General features: G+C 38.0%; 1 protein-coding gene and 1 long non-coding RNA gene across 2 annotated transcripts; both read left to right on the top strand.

The window, feature by feature from the left end:
* Positions 1 to 1,589: 1,589 nt before the first annotated feature.
* LOC148724803 (uncharacterized) lies at positions 1,590 to 4,856 on the top strand. The gene is made up of 3 exons (XR_015991044.1): positions 1,590 to 1,637; positions 2,880 to 2,925; positions 3,909 to 4,856. It is a non-coding gene; the product is annotated as an uncharacterized LOC148724803 (long non-coding RNA).
* An 8,141-nt stretch (positions 4,857 to 12,997) lies between these two features.
* LOC148724802 (uncharacterized) lies at positions 12,998 to 14,335 on the top strand. The gene is made up of 2 exons (XM_088731370.1): positions 12,998 to 13,351; positions 13,809 to 14,335. The coding sequence occupies exons 1-2, from the start codon at positions 12,998 to 13,000 to the stop codon at positions 14,247 to 14,249; spliced, it is 795 nt and encodes a 264-aa protein (XP_088587496.1). The 3' UTR covers positions 14,250 to 14,335.
* The last annotated feature ends 5,488 nt before the right edge of the window (positions 14,336 to 19,823 follow it).

Genomic DNA, 19,823 nt, shown 5'->3' with positions numbered 1-19,823 from the left:
TCACTTTCACGGGTTTATTACGAATCAACTTAACGGCCTGCTCCCAGTTGGCTTGTTAGCTCAATTGGTAGAGCGCTGCACTAGTATCGCAGAGGTCAGTGGTTCGAGTCCCGTACAGGCCTGATTTTTTTTCAGGTCTGATTTTCGCTATTGCATAAATAGCGCTATCTACTGCGAGGATCGCACATCATACGTATCTAATACCGCAGTTCACAATATATGAACTTCATATATTCATTGCATCTCAATGTCGGAAATGTTTATAAGGAAAAGGATTTGAAACAAATTTTTCTATTCAGCAATACTATGAGGAAACTAACACCTATCCTTAAAACGATATCTACCGTTGAAAAATTCTTCCAAAGTTCAGTTTTCATTTTCACCCATAATTCTTTTGACGTGTGGGAATCAAAGTATTGTTAGCTCCCAAGCTAATTTTGTTGCTGGAAAAGTTAGCTGCCCCAACTTTTTAAAATCGAGAATTATTTACTCTATATAGTTTTCACTAAGACTGCTTAGTGGCTGTTAAACAAAATGCAATGTTGGAGCGTGGGTGACACGAGAGGCCTATTTCTTTCTGAAATTGGTGCATCTCGGAGCAATCAAACAGTCTTCTTTCCAGTTTGTGGCCCCTTTGCCTCATGTTCAGTAAATTCGAGCCAGATCATATCTAGTAAATTCAGTAAATTCGAGCCAGATCATATCTAATTGTGCTTACTTACAGTCCTCGATCGTGTCGTTTCGTAAGGAGTACCTCTTTCCACTTAAATGCAGACTACTTGGTGAACTTTTTTCAAGTACAACTCCATAAGATGTCCGGTTGCTTCCTTGTAGAATAGAGTTGGCTGAAGTCGGGGCAGATTTTCCGATTTAAATATACACATTTTACAGCCCTTGGAGGAAAATGGTTGAGATTCAAATGTAATCCTCTTTCTCCTTATGTTGCTGTTATTTTAAGAGGCATTGTTTTGTAGCTGAAGTAGTAGCTCTCTAGGTCCACTCCCTCTCTCTCCAGAATCTGCCATTGCAACGCTACGTTAATTTTAGCTTCTTAAGTGAGACTGTTGAGCTTGTGAGTGTTTTTAACTATTTTTCTGGTTGGCTGTCATTCAAAGCAAGCTGACTGAGAAGGGCCTGCGTAGTAGAAAGTTCGAAGCTGATGCCTGTGTATAGTTGGTGCTCTACAGAAGAAGTTTAATTTTGTGTTAGAAATTCAGCATTGGTTAATTAACGATCTTTAACCTTGTCAAATGGAATAACGTGGAGATATTTTAGGAAACGGGCTTCATGTTATGTGCACTTTGTAAACACTCCTGTATCAGCATGAACTTATTGAGCTGAATTTCCTTGATCTTCTTCATGACATATCAGATGTGATACTGAAAACAGGCCGAAAAATTGATATCCCCAATTTGCATTATTGTATTTTTTTAATTGATATGTGTAAAAAAATTGTTGTCAGTGTTTACTCGCTGTGCTAAGTCTAAACATAGTGCTGAAAGGGCTAAAGAAACAACTTGCTTTCTAAGAATAATAATTTGTAGCTTAAGTGCATTGATTAATTTTGACCTATTTTATTCTTATTTTAGAGTACTGAATTGTCACTCGAAAGATGTGTAGATGTTGTAGATGTACAGGTATGTTTGGAAGTTGTAAACTATTCTCCCGACACATTTTCATTCAATTATTTTAAAGAGAGATGCGAGTCAACACTTGAATTCATCTACGATAGCCCATTTGCGAATTACCCTTGGCCTCATTTTCAAAATGAGTCCTCGTGCTAATCCTTTCAAATGATAAGTTTCCATTCACATGCAAATTAAACTCATTTTCACAAGAATGGTTGAGCACGAGGATTCGTTTTGAAAATGAGGCCAAGGATATGTGGCGATTGAACGATAAAGATCGTAATGACGTGTTCAATATACTTGCTGTGCAACAAAACAAGCAGAGCTGTACATGCGTCCAACTTGAACTGAGACGGTATCACGAGTGAAGTTTATGTCTAGCAGCTCATTCATTCATTTATTCTTTTATTCACACTTATTCTACTAAAAATACAACAACGAGAAAGAGAAAAAGTAGAAGAAAAAAAAGAAGAGAGTTCTAACTATACATGAATTTACACAAAGCAGTGGAAAGAGTGTGTAGTAGCCAAAGGAGCCAAGCTTTCGAGTTGGCCACTACCACAGAGCAGCTACGGATGGGTGAAAGTTAAATACACTTAAGGAGATAGCACATATACTAAATAGTCAAAATAGTAAAATAGAGCTCTGTGATAGGTTAAAGTTGTTCAAGATGTCTGCCTGCCAAGTAGGAAGAGTTTATATTCTTTTTTAAAGCTTTTGGCAGGGAGACACTTTATTTTAATAGGTATCGTTTGCAAGATCTGTGATGCCACCACACTAAATCTTGCTAGACCATAATTGGTTCAGCTCATACTTGACTGAAAGAAGAAAACGAAGAAGAACAAAGGAGAAAAACACTTTGAACCAGGAAACATCTAGCAATAACATGTTAGGGTGACAAGTAATTGATAAAAGAGGGATTCGTGAATTTAAGCTCATAAGTGAAAGAGGTAAAGATTTTTTCGTCTTGACGCGAACATAGAAAAATAAACGAAACTGAAATTCTGAGGTTTGACTTCTCATTGGAACTCTTCTTTTTCCCACGCACAAGACAATACTGTAGTTTCCTTCTCTTTCTCAATCACATTTTTCACCTTTCCCACGCGTATCCTTTTTACCTTACCCTATTTTCAGCCTCCTTTCCTGTCTTCAAAGGCTACTCAGTCTTATAAATACAACAATGCTAAAAAACGATAAAATACTTTTACGCATCGCTTTTTGTATGCATAATGTACCTTTTTCTCCCCAAAGCTGAGAGAGAAGAAGAAAACAAGTCCGGCTAATTCGAGGAAATACGGTATGTGACTTTAAAGCTTAATAATCACCATATACTCTTCACCCTTCTGGGCGTTGAGTTATACAAAAATGATGATCATATATATATTTTTTAATTTTCCCTGCGGGAATTAACTTGAGTACCTAGATCATAAACACAAATGAGTCTCTTTTCCTCCTGTGATGTATATTTAAAGATGGACAAAAGTTCCGACCAAAAAGCCCAATCCACATCAACGAAAGATACTTAGATGGCTTAAGGACATTTCATCAGAAAAAAAAAAAACTGAATTGGCTTTAATGCGGAAGCAAAAAGCTATATTTCGATATCAGAAGGTGCACCATTCTGTATTTTCATGCCTATGTACGACAATTACCAAAGTATTTTAATCGCATGTTTACCGGCAGATGTGCATGAAAGTTGACTCTTCAAAAGATGGTTTTCAAATTTATTAAGATAACTCACCACGAGTAAGGCATGTACTCTCCGCTTTCAATTCAATTTTACACGCAACGACCCAATCAGCGGATAAAGTTATTTTATGCTTCACGCGTGCTATTAAATTGTTCCTGGGAAAGGCTGATGTCTACATGAAATGATAGCTGATATTAACTGTTTGACAGCTGCCTACACCAAGGATATTCTAATACGGATATCCAGATTCAAATAGAAGCTGGCTTCAATAATTAATTCTTTTCTGGAAGGCTCTCTTGTTGTTTATAGAACATTTATCTCCCCCCAGGAGTGAAATGAAAAACTTGTAATACTATGAAACCTGTAAAGATAGTGGGCTAAGAAAAATATTTTTTGGATGGCGTGATCTCAAAAGTTTCATTGCGACATATCAATATTAACGCTATGGATAAGTAAGTAATCCAGGAGTAATAGCACTAGTCTTTGTGCTTTCCTGTCCAGAAAACCTGGGTTTTAAGAGTTTGAGGCCAGCTTATATGATTGTACCTACTTTGTAGACTTTCTAACTTTTTAAATTTCTACCTACCCAGAAAATGAGCCCAGAGAAATTTCATTTGACAAGAACCGTGAAGATGAAGCTGAGGAGAACGACCATGTAGATACGGAACTCTCTTTAGTCAGTTCATATCCGTGCTATGGTCAATATTGAATGACCTAGATGATACCTAAATCGTGTACAAGTTATGTTTTCTTTTTCGTAAATAAAACACTTGTTTACAATAACGAAAACTTTAACACGAAATGGAAGAGGAAGGCCAGTAACCTTAAATTTCGCAAGAATGTGAATGGTTGTACTATGAGGTCAATTGTATGTTCAACAAGTGTTAGAAAAGTTTTCATATATGATTCCATGCTTAATTATATAATTTTTCTTAGGTGAATATGCAAAAAAGGTCAATAGCATGTTATCCAAAATTGATCAGTAATAACGTAATGTTATTTATAGTTTTAGAGAATTAGAAGTGTTTAGTTTTTATTTCATATACGATCCCATGCTTAATTAAATAATCATTTAAGGTGAATATGCAAAAAAGGTAAATAGCATGTTATCCGAAATTGATCAGTAGTAACGTAATGTTATTTATATTATTAGAAGTGTATAGCTTTTCTTTATGGTCAGGTTCAGGTTACTTCTATGTCCAATGATGACTAATTTAAATGATTGTTATCAAGTGTTAGTTAGCACAGTTTCAGTATATATACTTGTTCGCGACTATAAAAAGAAATCAAAGTTAACATGTGAGCTTGAATGGAATGACCAATCAATTATAGAGCGTTTTGCTGTTGTTATAGAAGTAGTGGACAAATTTGCTTTTACATGAATTCGAAGCAAAGAACACTGGAAAGTGAATGTTGCACAGAGTTAATGCTAAGCTGTTCGTTAACATTTTGTTCCGTTCGTTGCAAAAATATCTGAGGGATAGTAGAAGCCTTTATTGAGTTATTTTTTTAAAAATAAATAACTATATGTTAGCGTATAGATTGATGTGTTGTGGTGTAGTGTAATCTGATCAGCGCAATTTAGTGTATCTCTAAGCAATCTGATTGGCGCATCTTTTTTGGTTATCTCAACGCAATGTGATTGGCCCAATTTTTTGGTGTATCACAAACCAATCAGATTGTAGTATTTTTCGATGTGGCACCAATCAGAGCGTTCTTGTTCTTGCTAATTTGTGGTTTGAAAGGTCTTCAAATTTCAGCGAATCAACGCCTGAGTCGGAGAGAACGGTTCGCGAATTAAGGAAATATATTAGTCGTGTTGGGAAAGTGGCGGAGTTGTAATCGTTGTACGACTATGCTTATTCTTCCTTCTGAAGGAGACTGAGTGGAACATGAGAACAATTTTGAATCAAATATTACTTCAGATGTTGCTAAGAGCAACTTCAGGATATTTCATTGCTTTATATGAGTTTATCAGCGATTCCAATTTTGAATTTCGCTAAAGGAGCGAGGTAAGATGACATCTACAAGAGTTGTAAGATCATCTATTCAGTGTAATGGCTAATGTCCTTCGTGAGGATTCTATCGCTATGATCTGTCTGGATTTGAAAGGTCGTCAGGGAACTTTTTCTACCGATTAGCGAGTTAAAACGTGCATGTTTTGTGTACCGCTCCTTCACTTACGACGCATACACCGTCAGCTGGAGGCCTAACACGAATTTAGCGCTATGGCGTGTTGTTTCGGAAAGGCTAGTTTTACTGACTCTGGTAAATCTTGCGCAAGATATTTGCGTAAATCATATTTGATTGATAATCTTTTTTTTGCCATATGGTTGTTCTTTTAGCAGCGGTTGAAACGACCACCAAGTTACATTTACTTTCTGCGTCCACTGCCATGTTACATATCGGTTTCTTTGCTTCTAAAAGTCTTCCATTAATTAAATATTGCTTAAACGATACTTTCCCGTTACAATTCCGTGTTACTTGTACTCGCCAGTATGGATTAGATTTTTTTAGATCATGAAATGCCATTTTCCAGTAAACAACGCAAATTTTATGACATAATCTACCTCAATGAAAAATATTTCACAAGGGACAGAATGGTACGGTCGGTTAATTTTCCACGCAACTCTCACGTGCTTAGACGTTTTCTACCAATAAAATTCGCTTATGGCTAACCTGGACTTCACCCCATTGCGTGTCAATTTCCTGTAAACAACCTGCATTTCATCCCGTATTTCGCACGCAAAGGGCAAAGTCCAGATAGGCAACAACCAATCAAGTAGCCCACCTTATTATCTTTTGAAGAATGATACTTTCTCTTGGTTCAATCTACTTTTACTTGTTCCGAAGAACGGAGACCGGAAAATATCTTTGTCCAGAGGCTATAAGAGATAAAATAGAGCTTTCCACTGCAAAATTATATGGAAGAGTATTTTGAGGCAACCATCTGTTACTGAACAAGAAGCTACATGGAGCCTGTATTTGGGCCGGATTTGTGGATCAGCGGATTGAATTGAATTGGTTCGAATTGAGGGTTTTGCTAATTTAGCAAAATCGCTGTCGAGTGTTTTTCATGGTTTGTTAACATGGAGAGTTATGGAGACTAAGACTTCGGAAAAAGTTGATGCCATCCATGACAATTTGGAATTACTAAAATCGCCGGAGGAAAGGCGGGATCACTCACTAAAAAGTTGTATTTGAACGCGATGACGTTATTTACAAGGACTTCTCTTGCTTACTTCTAATAACAAACCTTTCAATTTTTTGGTTGCCTCGGAACGATATATCACAGAAGGCATTTTATAGACCTCAAGTTTTTTGGCTGATTAAAATTAAAGGTATGTGACAGTGACTTCCACAAGTTTTTCTTTTTTGGTCAGAAAAGTACAATTGTTTTGTTCGCAATATTTGTTTACGTATGGTTTCAATCGCCAACGTTTACATAAGATGGTTGTATTACTGTTCCCAAGGATTGTTGTTTTCATTAGTACGTTAATAATAGTAGTGATTCACAGTATTAGGTTTGTACTTTAATTAAATATATTTAAGTTCACTCGAAAGATGAGTATAAACTGTAACAAGCTTATCGTTGCTGCGCGGCCAGTACTTCAAATCTGACTGACACTCGATGCCAAAACTCAACCTCGTTCCCTGGATATGCCACCACATTATTTTACGCCAATTAAAAACTGCACGCTATTGTGAATTTTCTTGCACAGGAAAAACCAAACAGAATGTCTGATTCTGGCCCTTAATGGTCAGAATAATAACTAGGACTTTGTCTCTGACGAAGGAACGGCAATAAGCACAATTTTAACCTACGAGCAGGTTGTTGTTTAGTCTCATCATGCAATGTTGGAGAGAGGGATAGCGTTGCGTGACAAGTTTAAATGAGGGCTGTGGAGGGGACTGCAGGAAGCGTTGTACCAATGCAGTTTATTTTTGCCAACAGTTATTAAGACACCAACATCAGTTATATCGTGTCCCATTTCAACCTACGTATCCAAAAAAAACAACTCCTGCATGCGTAGCATGCCCATGTTTTTGAATGATACCAAAACCATTCTAGTTTATTGATACCCGCGATTTACCACCGTTTCTGTTGGTTTTGTTTCGTCATTAGATGAAGTTTCATGCTTGAGAAGTTGCAAAATTTGAGCCGAAGCGTATGTTGCAGGGTTGATAGTTTGTCAAAATGAAAGCCTAGTGCCATAAAACCAAGAATTATGGCGTATCAATGGTATTCCATATCAGCTGCTCCTGGAGCATCGCCATTCATATCTATCTCGAAGTGAACTTTGTCTAGTCCAGCACAAGGAATTCATACACCCTGCGTTGTGACACCATACTGAAGACGGGAGCAGGTTGTCCTCTTGAACCAACTGTACCCATCTGTCTTGTTTAACCAGGATTTGAAACAATTTGAGGAAATCAAACTCCATTGCAGCCATTTTGGGTGGCAAGTGATTGAAAATGAGATGGTAAGATAGATGTTTTATGCAGCAATGGCGTCTGCAAACAATTTCTTTGTTCATATCTTGAAAATGAAAACATTCGATTTAGGGGAGGAAATTTCTTATAAGTAAATGTTTTGCTAAAGGAATGAGGCTTTAAAAATATAGTTTGAAATTAAAAATTGAACCATAGATAGAACAATCAAGCAAAGGAGAAGGTTTTTTGTGTTATCATTCCATCTAAACACGACAGGGATTGGGAGAATACGAGAAAGTTGTGCAAAGTCTCGACTGAACCTCGCGCTTTTTTTTTATTTTTATTACTCACAATCCTTGGTGTTGAGATGAGGCTGTGTTAACACAGGAAAAAAAATCCTCTTTTGCTGTTATAAAATATTCCTGGAATATTATAGAAAGTGTGACGTCTTAGAAATGTTTGCATAATCTCATCCAGACACACTTATCGGCCAATGAGAACACTCTTTTCATCTCAATATTTGATAAACACGCACAATACAAAAGTCCAGACGACGCACCATTAAAAGGCCTCATAGGGGTTTAACCGTCCGCCGTCAGAGGACCTAATATTTAAAGGTCAGTTGTCTAAAAAGTAAATAAATTTTTACCGTCAACCGTCAAAATAGCAGTTCAATGCTTACCCTCACGTGCCTTCAAGATGTTTCGGGTCTCGCCACTTTCTCTATACTCGCTCCTTGCTGCGTGCAGTTGAAGATCTAATAGGTCATTAAAAGATCTTTAAACTGGTAAACCAGTTTCCAGCCCTCCATATATACTCACTTTATAGCAATGTTTACTATGTTTTACTTAAACTGACAGTTTGAAAATATTCTCATTTTTTTTTAAATTTTAATAGTTTTTGTTTGAAAAGAGATAACTTAATCTAAACCTATTTGAAAACTAATCTGTTCTGGTCAGTGGCCACGCCACGCAGCACGCAACGTTATTCCAACCTTTTGACTTAGTCACTACTGACAACGGCTTACATCACATCTCGTCATGTCCAGTGTGTTGAAAGCCGTCGTGGGTTTCTATTGTAAAGGGAGGGATAAGGCTTTGGAGCGATTCAAGAGAAGAATTTCTGATGGGGAAAAGCATTGGAAGTGTTCGGCAGCACATCAACAGGTGCTCTGAATGGTAGTTGTCAAAAGAGATCTGCGCCAGCTGAGAATACTGTCACAGATGACGAGTATAAAGACATATAAAGAATAATAACAATGACAACTTATAGAGATTTGACTTGCTCATTGAAGTATAACAAATTCAACTCACCTCGTCACTTGACATAATTTCATAGACGAAATTACTGCTAAAGAAAGAACATATATTTGTAAACTGTTTTAGATGTAGATGTCACAATAAAACAAAAGAACAAAGGTGATTGAATTCAAAAGCTCACCAGTCATCCATGGTTGCACGAGAGAGAAGGGAAGGAATGTCATATTGTGGAAGACTGGGACGAGTTAATGAACACGCAGGGGAATGAGCCGAACAAAATGGCGGAGGCAGTCAGTGGCAGCGAATGCAGAAGGGTATATATTCACAAGTTAGCTAAGTTATCGGTCTTTTCATTTTTTTTTTTTTTTTTTTACTTTTTAGTCAGCTTTTTTTCCTCCTTTTACTGCCACGGTAATGTTTGGAATATTAACAGTCAAAATTTCGCCATCACGAACAAAAAAACAACGGTAAGTCAAATCTCTATAAGTTGTCATTGTTATTATTGTCTTTTCATGGGGGGTCCGTAAAGGGGGGTCCATAGAGGATCCGAGGACCGCTCCGTACAGGGGTTCGTGAACCAGGTCCGTAGGGGGTCCATGGACTGGGGGTCAGTGTGTGTTTTCGGAACATCCGTGTTGTCCGCCATATTGGATTTCGATACCTGAATGCATTATTAGTGCGAGCAGGAAACTGGGAAAAAGTAGTCTTCGTAGGTGACTATCAGTACGAAATTGCGAAAATTAATGACCTGCGAGGTCAAAAGCGAAAGCAATCAACCTTAGATCTTTTTTGTCAAGGAAAACGCAAATCGAATGAAGCCAAGTTTATCTTGTTCTCTACTTATGTTCTGTGACGGGGTGTGGACAACAGGTGGCCTAGGTCATGGTCCTACCCTGTGGCCTACCCTATGGCCTACCGGTGGTCAGATTTTTAAACGGATAGCATTGCTGAAAACCTTTCAACGCTTTCCTGAGTCCTGTCCTACCAGAGTAAAGTACTAAAATACCTGTGGGGGTAAAATACCTCTGATTGGTTGTCGGAAAGGGCGTGATTGATGGCTGTTACCCGAGGCTTGGTGGCATGAAAATGAGATTCTCAAAGCTCTTGACCAGAGGTTCTCTCCGCTCGCTGCTTTGCAGCCCGTTAGTCGGCGCTTTGCGCCGAGCTCTCGTACTCCGGTAGAGAGAAGAGAACCTCTGGGACTAGGGTATCTATTTAATAGTGCCTTTTGGAAATGAACACCTATATTTTGATATGATGGTCACCGTTTCAAAAAGCAATCCAAGTTCAGTTTTCAATTTTCAGCCATAATACATATCGGGTTTGTCGCTCGAAGAGTCAGATAGCGCTCACTCATGGAGCTCCCGCGGCGCATCGGCTTCACTCCAATAGTTCCCGCAGCACGCTAACATTAATTTTTTTTAAATGAATTTTTTTTGACTCGCGCAATGGACTTGGCCGAAAAGATGGTACTGTTCGTGGTCTAATTTTTTTTTTTGAATTTTTGAAGCTCGAAGGATTTTGCTGGGTCACGATCATGCCATCGGTACGTATTAAGTTCAATTATATTGTAATTGTATTTTTCATGTAAAGTTTAGTCAAAGTTCTAAATCAGACCTTTTATGGCAGTTCATAGTTGTGTGGCGTATCCTTTAAACTCGGTGCTGTACATCTTAAGACGTTATTGGCATGGTGTGTAAAGATTATTGTTGCTGCTTTTCTTGAAAAGACATGTGGAAAACTAAGTATTTTGTTAGGGTTATCGTAATTTTTTTTTCATTTAAGGTGCCCTGTTCGCCCAGTGGCATAAATTTTGCGCACAAAATACTCCTGATATTCTCTTGCCACGAAGACCTGCTGAGTGCAGTTTGCTCATGTGGACATTTGACTGCATTCATGCACTTTTCTCTAAAGGAAATGCATCCTCACGTATCTTCTTATTGTGTTTTCTTTCTTTAACATAGTTGCTGTTCAGATGAATGCATTCTTGAATTCACGAAGATGTCATTCTCGTACATGTGTTCAGATTATCATTCGTAGTTAGCTTTAAAAGGGAGACGTTAAAGCCTTATCAGTAGGGTCATTGTGTTGTTTCATTTATGGGGCTAATTAAGATTATTTTCCAAGTATCAAACTCTATAAAAAGAATAGTCGGTTGAAGCCGGGGCAGATTTACGGATTTGAATTTAGATTAATTTTAGGCCGTAGAGGATAATGGTTGAGCTTCAAATATTGCTCTCTCTCCGGCATGCTGTTGTTATTTTGAGAGGCATTGCTTTCTTGCTTGAAGTAGTAGCTTTTCAAATCCACTCTTTCTTCAGAATCTGCTATTGCGGAGCTGCATTACCTTTAGTTTCTTAAGTGAAACTGTTGAGCTCATGAGTGTTTTTAATTATTTTTCCAGGGCGAAGAAGAAGGGCTGGAAAAAGAGGAGCGGCTTAGTTTTAGGAGAAAGTTCGAAGCTGATGCCAGGGTATGTTTGGTTGCTCCTCGGAAGAAATTTAATTTTGTAGTAGGAATTTCGCATTTTCTGATCAACCATATTTATCCTCAACATTGAACATAAACAGGTACGTCAAATGGAATAACGTAGGGACATTTTAGGAAATGAGCTTCATGTCATGTGCATTTTGTACACACTGCAGTATTTATATGAAATTACTACCTGAACTTCCGTAATCTTCTTCATTACAACGCAGATGTGTTATTAAGAATGTTTCATTGCTTGCAGCCCCTTGGCTGAATTTAAAATACTTTATGAATTTGAAAGCATTTCTTTTTGTACAGCATGTTAATTGGTGCATCCCTACCCGTGCTGTGTTCCAAAGTATTTACCTTACCAAGGTGAAAGCGTAATTTCCCTCTTTGCATTTATGGATATATTTTTGGTGTCAGTGTTTACTCGTTGTGCTAAGCCTGGGCATGATGCTGAGAGGGTTACATACTAAGAATGATAATGTGTAGCTTAAGTGCATCGAATGATAATTTTATTTATTGACCGATTTTATTCCTACTTTAGGACACTAAATTATCACTTGAAAGAGATGTAGATATACAGGTATGTTTGGAAGTTAGGAAGCTATTTTCTTGTAAACGTTTTCATTCAATAATTTCAAAAATCCGCATTAGGAGCGGGATGGTGTGAGTCAACTTGAATTCACTTGACTTGAAGTCACTTTGAATTCATCTACAAGTTACACTTGGTGTAGGATGTGTAATGATTGAATGATAAAAATATTAATGATATTCAAAACACTTGCTGTGCAACAAAAAAAAATCATAGATGTACATGCGTCAACTTGAACTGAGACGGTATCACAATTTAAGTCTGGCAGCTCATACTTGACTGAAAAACAGAAAAACACTTTGAACTAGGAAACATTTAGCGAATACATGTTGTAAGGGTGACAATTAATAAATTACAGAGGGTTTAGTGAACTTTAAGCTCATAAGTGAAAGGGGAAAGATGATTTTCGTCTTGTAGCGAACGTGGAACATAGAAAAATAAACTAAAAATTCTGAGGTTCGACTCCTCATTGGAACTTTTTATTTTTCTCGAATTTGATAAAATGGAAAATCGTCTCTACAATCAAGGGTTAATGCTTTAGTTTCCTTCGCCTTCTCATTTGCGTTTTTCACCTTTCCCACCCTTATCCTTTTACCTTACCCTACTTGAACCTCCTTTCCTTTCTGCAAAGGCCACAGAGTCCTATAAATAGAACCATTGCTAAAAAACGATAAAATACTTTTACACTTCGCTTCCTCTATCCATGATGTACTTTTTTCTCTTCTCATAGCTGAGAGGAAAGAAGACCGTAAGTTTGCCTAAAAGGCCTGGAAAGAAGTTTACGACGCAAACAGAGATGACTAATCCGAGAGACATCGTTGAAGAAGCCAAACGTGGAAAAGAGTCAACGACAAATGTTGAGCTTGGCTTAAACTGTTTACATCTTAGCCCGAAATGTGAACAGTTTAAGCCTTGCATTATGGAAGAATCACCTGGTGAATCTTCCATAATGCATCACGATTTTATACCTCTCAGCCAAGGTATGAAAAGACTGACATTAACAGCTGCAGACAATGCCAAACAAGGTCACTGCGTAGTTGTTGAAATATCAAACACTCACCCTGGGGGTGCTACTAGCCTCATTTATGGGAGAAAGATCAATGAAGAAGGATCCGGTGTAGGTGAACCTTATCAACTGCTGACGAAAGATCTCATAGGTACCTGGGAGGATGAGGAGGTGAAAGCAGAAAATGTTCAAGTTGGTTCAATTGTCAAGTACGTTCAAGTGGGAGATGAATTTGTCTTTCAAGGGAACACGAAACGTCCGCGACAGGTGAGTTGGCGGCTTTCTCTGATTATGTTTTACTTCGATTTGGAATACCTCGCTGTCTAGAAACTTATAGATCCCAAGAAAGAGGTTGTGAAACATTAGAACTGTTCGCACTTAGAAATACGTATAATTTCATATAGGGCAGAATTGATCATGGAGTCAATTTTTTTTTAAATAATGCGCATCAGGTTCTCAAAAGTCTGATTTGGCCACGGGACTTGAAGGATTCTGATAATTTTTAATGATATTTTTGGGGTACTGTCTGATTTTTTTGTTGCATTTTTGGTTTTTGTTATCGATGTTGTCGTTGTTCTTGTTAGTTAGTGTTAGGTTTTGTTTTTTTTTTGTTTTTTGTTTTTTTTTGCAAAAATCCTGCCGGGATTCTTAAGACGTTCACATTTAAAAGTTTTGTTATAGAATTAACCACTTCGAGGGCACTTAAAAATGCATTTGTTTGCAGAATGTGAACAAGATTCTTCAGGACCTACGCTGTGCTGCTGGTTCCTGCAGAGACACTGAAGATGCCTTTTCTTACGTAGAAATCTCCTCTGAAAGGATTCACGAAGACTATGCATCTGATGAGATCTTATGCCTTATCAGCCTTAAATGTTGCGGGAACCAAAATGAATCAATTGCATTCGTATCCAAGCTTGTAGAACTCTTGAACCTCAAGCTTAATTGCAGAGAACATTGTGTGCTTTATCCATCTCCCGGTGCTTTGCAACTGATTGACAGGGAAGACACCGACGATGTTGTTGATGTCGCTGGTGTGAAGATTGGAGAACCACTTCTGATTACGGGAGATGACGGTTCAAGTAAATCGCATTTCCAACTATTTCAGAGGGCCTCATTCCGAGTAAGTAAATTTAACTTCTTATCATCCTGTTTTTGCTCGAATTAGCGCCCAGGCCCCTCTTTAAAATTTCGGCTAAAAGTAGGGGTACTCATTGGAAGGAGGGCACTTAATAGAGGGGGCGCTTATGCAGAAACTGTCAACCTATACTGGCCCCGCTATAGTTAAACCTTAAAAATTCCTAAATAAAATGGCAACAGAAACAGTTTTCCTTTGTTTCCTTACTATTTCAGAAAGTGTGGGAAGAAGCTGAGTGGGGCGCTTATTTGAGCGTGAGCAGTTATTCGGGGAAATTCGGTATGCAACTTTGAAGCTAAATAATCACAATATCCTCTTCACCCATCTGGGCATAAGGCTATACAAAAATAATGATATAATTTTCTTAATATTTGCCACGGGGATTAACTTTAGTGTCCCAGATTATAAATACAAAAGGAGCCTGTTTTCCTCCTGACGAGGTATATCTAAAGATGGACAAAAGTTCTGACCAAAAAGCCTCATCCACACCCACGAAAGATACTTCGGTGGCTTAAGGACCTTTTATCAGAAAAAGAAACTAAATTGGGTTTGACGCGGAAGCAAAAAGCTCTGTTTCGACATCAGTATACTTAGGTGCTGTACTTTCATTGCTAAGGTGCGACAGTTACCAATTAACAATTGGTTCATGCTTTAGCGTGCACTATCGAGTTATGGAGCACGCGGGAAGTTTGGAGAGCACGAAAGAAGCTAGAGTTGCCCTCGGCTATCGCCTCGGGCAACTCTTATGCTTCTTTCGTGCTCTCCAAACTTCCCACGTGCTCCATAACTCGATAGTGCACAGCTGAAAGCATGGACCAATTGTTTTATAACATAGCCGGTAGAATTGTGCATCAAATCCTACGGGAAAAATGGACAACAATATCAGTTGAAGCGAATCGTGACGGCGCTGATGCCGAGTCTCCTTTTCCTTTGTTTTTCTCTTTTTCTGCCTCATTTAAGAACTCTAGCCCAAGGGAAAAGGTCGAAACATTGTCTTCGTTTTCGGACTAGTAGGCCGAGTTTCTGTTTGTATCCATTATTGTCGCGAAATATATTATTTTTCCCGCGCTAACAATCGGCCGCTCGCGCGAAAAAAAAATTTCTGGCGAAGCGATTTGCTGACGCTGTCAGCGTGCACTATCGGGATTTTGAGCACGCTTACAAATATTGAATTTGATTGCGCGGTTCTGCTAGCTATGTTCTAAAAACGTTTTAAGTACATGTTTCCCGGCAAATGTGCACGAAAGTTGACTGACTCTTCAAGAGGTCGTTTTCAGATTCATTTAGATAACTGAGCATGAATGATCCATTTGCTCCCCGGTATTTTTTGCTTCACGTGTGCTATCAAATTGTTTCAAGAAAGGCTTATGTCTACAAGTTGTAACAGCTGATATTAATTATGTTTGACAGTTGGGTCTGAAGCATTTCTCTTCCCCCCCCCTCCCCCCTCTCCCGAGTGTAATGGAGAACTTGTGATATATAGGAAAACTATATATCTATATATCACAAGTTCTCCATTACACTCGGGAGAGGAGGGAGGGAGGGGGGGGGGAAGAGAAATGCTTCAGACCCAACTGTCAAACATAATTAATATCAGCTGTCACAACTTGTAGACATAAGCCAAGAAAAAGATGTTTTGGCAGGCCGAACCTCAGAAGTTTCATTGCGGCATGTTATAGGAAACTTCATAACTTGACGATGCGGAATCATGATTTAGCGCCGAATTTCCTCGTCAGGTAATGGATTTTCCTTGAATCGCGTAATTCAATGACAATACGGGAAAAAAACCAGCATTGATATATTTGTTTTTCATTTTGAGCGAGAACCAAGAGATACGAAACAATATTACTTAGCCTCGCTTTCAATTCGCATCCATGCTATGGCGATATTTTGTAACGTGGAGTGGCAACCATTATGTTATTAACTATCGTCAGAGAACACAATTTTAAGGTTGATGAAATTATTGGTGCTTTTTTTAGGTGTATTATTTGGAAATTTATGTATCCTTAGAAATATTATAATACTTCAATCATTGCGGTAGTTCCTAAATTGAGCACAGAGTGTCAGAGGACTTTGTTGCCTTCTATTTCTATTGATGTCGTTAGTCGTTTGGGTAACCTTTCATTTTACTTCAATTCTTTGACCGAATTGCGAACTTGCCCTTCAAACGAAGCACATTTTACATCTTTTGGCTCCAAGAAATATTTACGGTTGTTCTGGTTTTACAGAACTTATTTGAAAAGGACATTATGATACTTAACAGTTGGTGGGTTTGACATAACTATAGATAATTTTCATATTTGTAAAGACTACCTATCATATGGCAGAACATGGTCCGTAACTTTAAGGAATTCCTCACACGCCTTTACCTGCAGTCAGATGAAGGATGCATAGAGCACAAACTTAGTTTTACAGGGCTAAGAGTCCGGAGTTTTTCACTAAGTTTAATGCTAGGGTCAATTTTGAAATGACCTGGATGATACCCAAATATTTTACAAGTTATATTTTGCTATTTGTAAGCAACATTTGTTTGCAATTTCGAAAACTAAAGCACCAAAATGGAAGGGGAAGGTCAGTAACTTTAAATTTCGCAAAAATGTGAAAGTTTGCAAACTCAGATCTATTATATTCTTAGCGAGTGTTAGAAAAGTCTTCATATATGACACCTTAGCATATTATATGAAATAGCATATTATATGAAATTGAAAACAATTTGATTTTTATGTATATCATTAGAAGCGTATAGCTTTTATGGTCAGGTCAGTTGTGTGCATTGATGACGTAAATAATTATTATCCATGTTATTAAGCCAAGTTTCAATTTATGTATTTGTTCGCGACAATAAAGAGAAATCGAAATGAGCATATGGTCTTGGACGGAATGATTAAGAATAAATATTTTTAGTGAGCGTTTTGCTGTTCTTAATGGAGAAAGGACATACTTGCTAGTTTATAAAGTCAAACCTTGAAACACTGAAAATGAACATCTCACAGAGAAAATGCTAAGCTGTCCCGCCTTTGCAAAAACGTTTTAGGAATAACAAACGCAGCCCTCATTTGGAATAATACCAACGACATTCTTGTTAATTAATACCCGCAGTCTACCACCATTTCTGTTAGTGTTGTTTCGCCGTCGACTGAGGTTTCGTGCACTGCTTGAGAAGTTGAAAAATTATGTGCCTAAGTGTACCACATGGTTAATAGCTTGTTAATGGAAACTCTATTGCCGTAAAGCCATCGATTATGGCGTATCGATACCCTTCCACTGCAACTGTCCTTAGAGCATCGCCATTTGTACCCATCTGGCGATGAACTTCGTCTAGTCCGGTGGAGGCTGTTCATACACCCTGCTTTGGGACACTCCACTAAAGACGTGAATAGGTTGACCTCTTGAACCAACTATATTCACCTGTTTTGTTCAACCAGGACTCTTTGACGATTCGTGGAGTCCTCCCATCCCCCCCCGAGTGTTTGGATTAGGCTGTGTAAACACAGAGGGAAAAATCCTCTGTTGCTGTTATAAAATACTCCTGAGGGAACGTAGAAAGCGATACCTCACAACCGTGTTTACATGCTCTCGTTTAGACACACCTATTAACGTATTAGAACACGCGTATTGTCTCAAATATTTGATAAAATTGCATGGTACAAAGGTTCAGACGATACACTGCTAGGGCACTGCCGGTGAAGAAAGGACGGTCAGAGATTGAGGGTTTGATTCCTTCAGGTCACTTATAAAAAACAAGATCTGAAGTTAATTTGAGTGGTGGTAACGAATAGAAAGCTGGAACGATGGTTGAAGTTCAGAGCAGAAAGTGTGAAGAGAAAGGAGTCCAACAAAATTACTTACACTTTTAGGGGTGCAGTGAGCAATAACTAACGATGCTCAATTATCAAGGGTATACTCTTTTGTTTGCTGAAAAAAAAAACCGTAACTCTTGTGAGTAAGAACATTGAACCTGTCACCTCGGCATAGGACCTTGGAGTCTACCTCGACAATAGTTTGAATCACAATGACCACATCAACAAAATTTCTTCAAGCTGTATCTTCAAGTTAATCATGATTAATCGCATAAAAAAACCTGCTTGATAAGAAAACTATCGTACTACTTTACGCTTTTGTCTTTAATAAACTATTCTATCGCTCCATAGTATGAAGTAATAACTCAGAGAAAAACATTTTTGTTCAAAACTTTGCAGCAAGAATTTTCCTCGACCTGAAGAAATACAATCAGAACTTTAAAGGACTAAAATCATTAGGATGCCTTGACGTAAACTATAGACTCAAAGTTTAATATCTGTGTCATGATGTATAAAAGCCCCAATGAAGACACTCTTGCGTATCTATCACAGAGGTTCAGGAAACGCTCCCAGATCCATAACCGAATTACAAGGACACGTAACGGCTTGGAGTTGATTAAATGTTGCCTCGCCACAGGGCAACGATCCTTCAGCTTTCGTGGAGCCAAGGCATGGAACGAGCTTCCAAAATCCATTAGAGACGCTGCTTCGTTCAATGATTTTAAAAAGAATTTAATGAAAGTATTTTAAGGAATTTTTAAGATTTCATCCTTGCCATTCTGAACGTGGTAGAACATGGGTACTTGGGGTAGATGACGGTTAACGTGGTAGAACTTGGCCAACTTAGGGTAGATGAGGTTTAACGTGGTAGAACATGGGTAACTTTGGGTAGATGAGTTGTTTACTACGAGAGCTTTGTTTTCCGTAAATCATTTTATTGTTCCTCAGTGTGGGGGAGACGTCTAAACATAATCTACACAAATTACAGTTGGTGCAGAAGTTTGCAGCGAGAGTTGTATTAGAGTTAAGGAAGTTTGACCATATCTCTCGGGATCAGAGATCTCTTAGATGGTTAGATGTTACAGAGAAAGTTCTATTTGATAAGTTGGTCTTAGCATTTAAATGTGTAAATGGTCTAGCTCCAGCTAGATTATTCAGCTAAGTTTTTTGTTAAACGTTCAGGAGTTCACAATTAGGAATACAAGGGGATGTAATAGTTTTGTGGTTCCCCGATGTAGACTGTCAACGGGACAAAGGGGGTTTTACTACCGGGGTCCAAGGGAATGGAATGGGCTAGCTGAGAATATTAAGAATGTGAGAGAAATTGATAGTTTTAAGACTCTTTTTAAAAATGTGTTTTATAAGAAATAATTTTAGTTTAAATTGTTTGTGTAAATATGTTTAGTTAGTTTATTATGACTGAAAAGCCCTGTTTAAGGGAGTTCCAATAAAGTTAGTATGCATGTATGTATGTAAAGAAAACCAAATTGTGTTTGTAGCACAACAAACTCACGAGAATCGATCGTTTCTATTTTCATTGTATTGACTATCTTCTGCCACTTTTAGCATTTCCATCGACGAAATTTTCGAAGAATGACGAACTTAGTTCTAATTCTATTTTTTGTCATACTTCTCAGACAACCAATTATGAATCGATGACTTGTCGTGTCGAACTACCCCGAGAAATATTTTACAAACACCCACCCCGTCACTTTTCAAGCTAAGACCTACCAAGGCAACTGTGCTAAGAAATAGCAAGCTAAGGCGTAAGATAGAACATTGGATAATTCAGTATACTGGAAGA

This window comes from Stylophora pistillata, chromosome 8 (assembly GCF_964205215.1).
Source record: "Stylophora pistillata chromosome 8, jaStyPist1.2, whole genome shotgun sequence".
NCBI lineage: Eukaryota > Metazoa > Cnidaria > Anthozoa > Scleractinia > Pocilloporidae > Stylophora > Stylophora pistillata.
The sequence above is the reverse complement of the archived record's forward strand: the minus strand, read 5'-3'. Positions and strand labels throughout refer to the sequence as shown.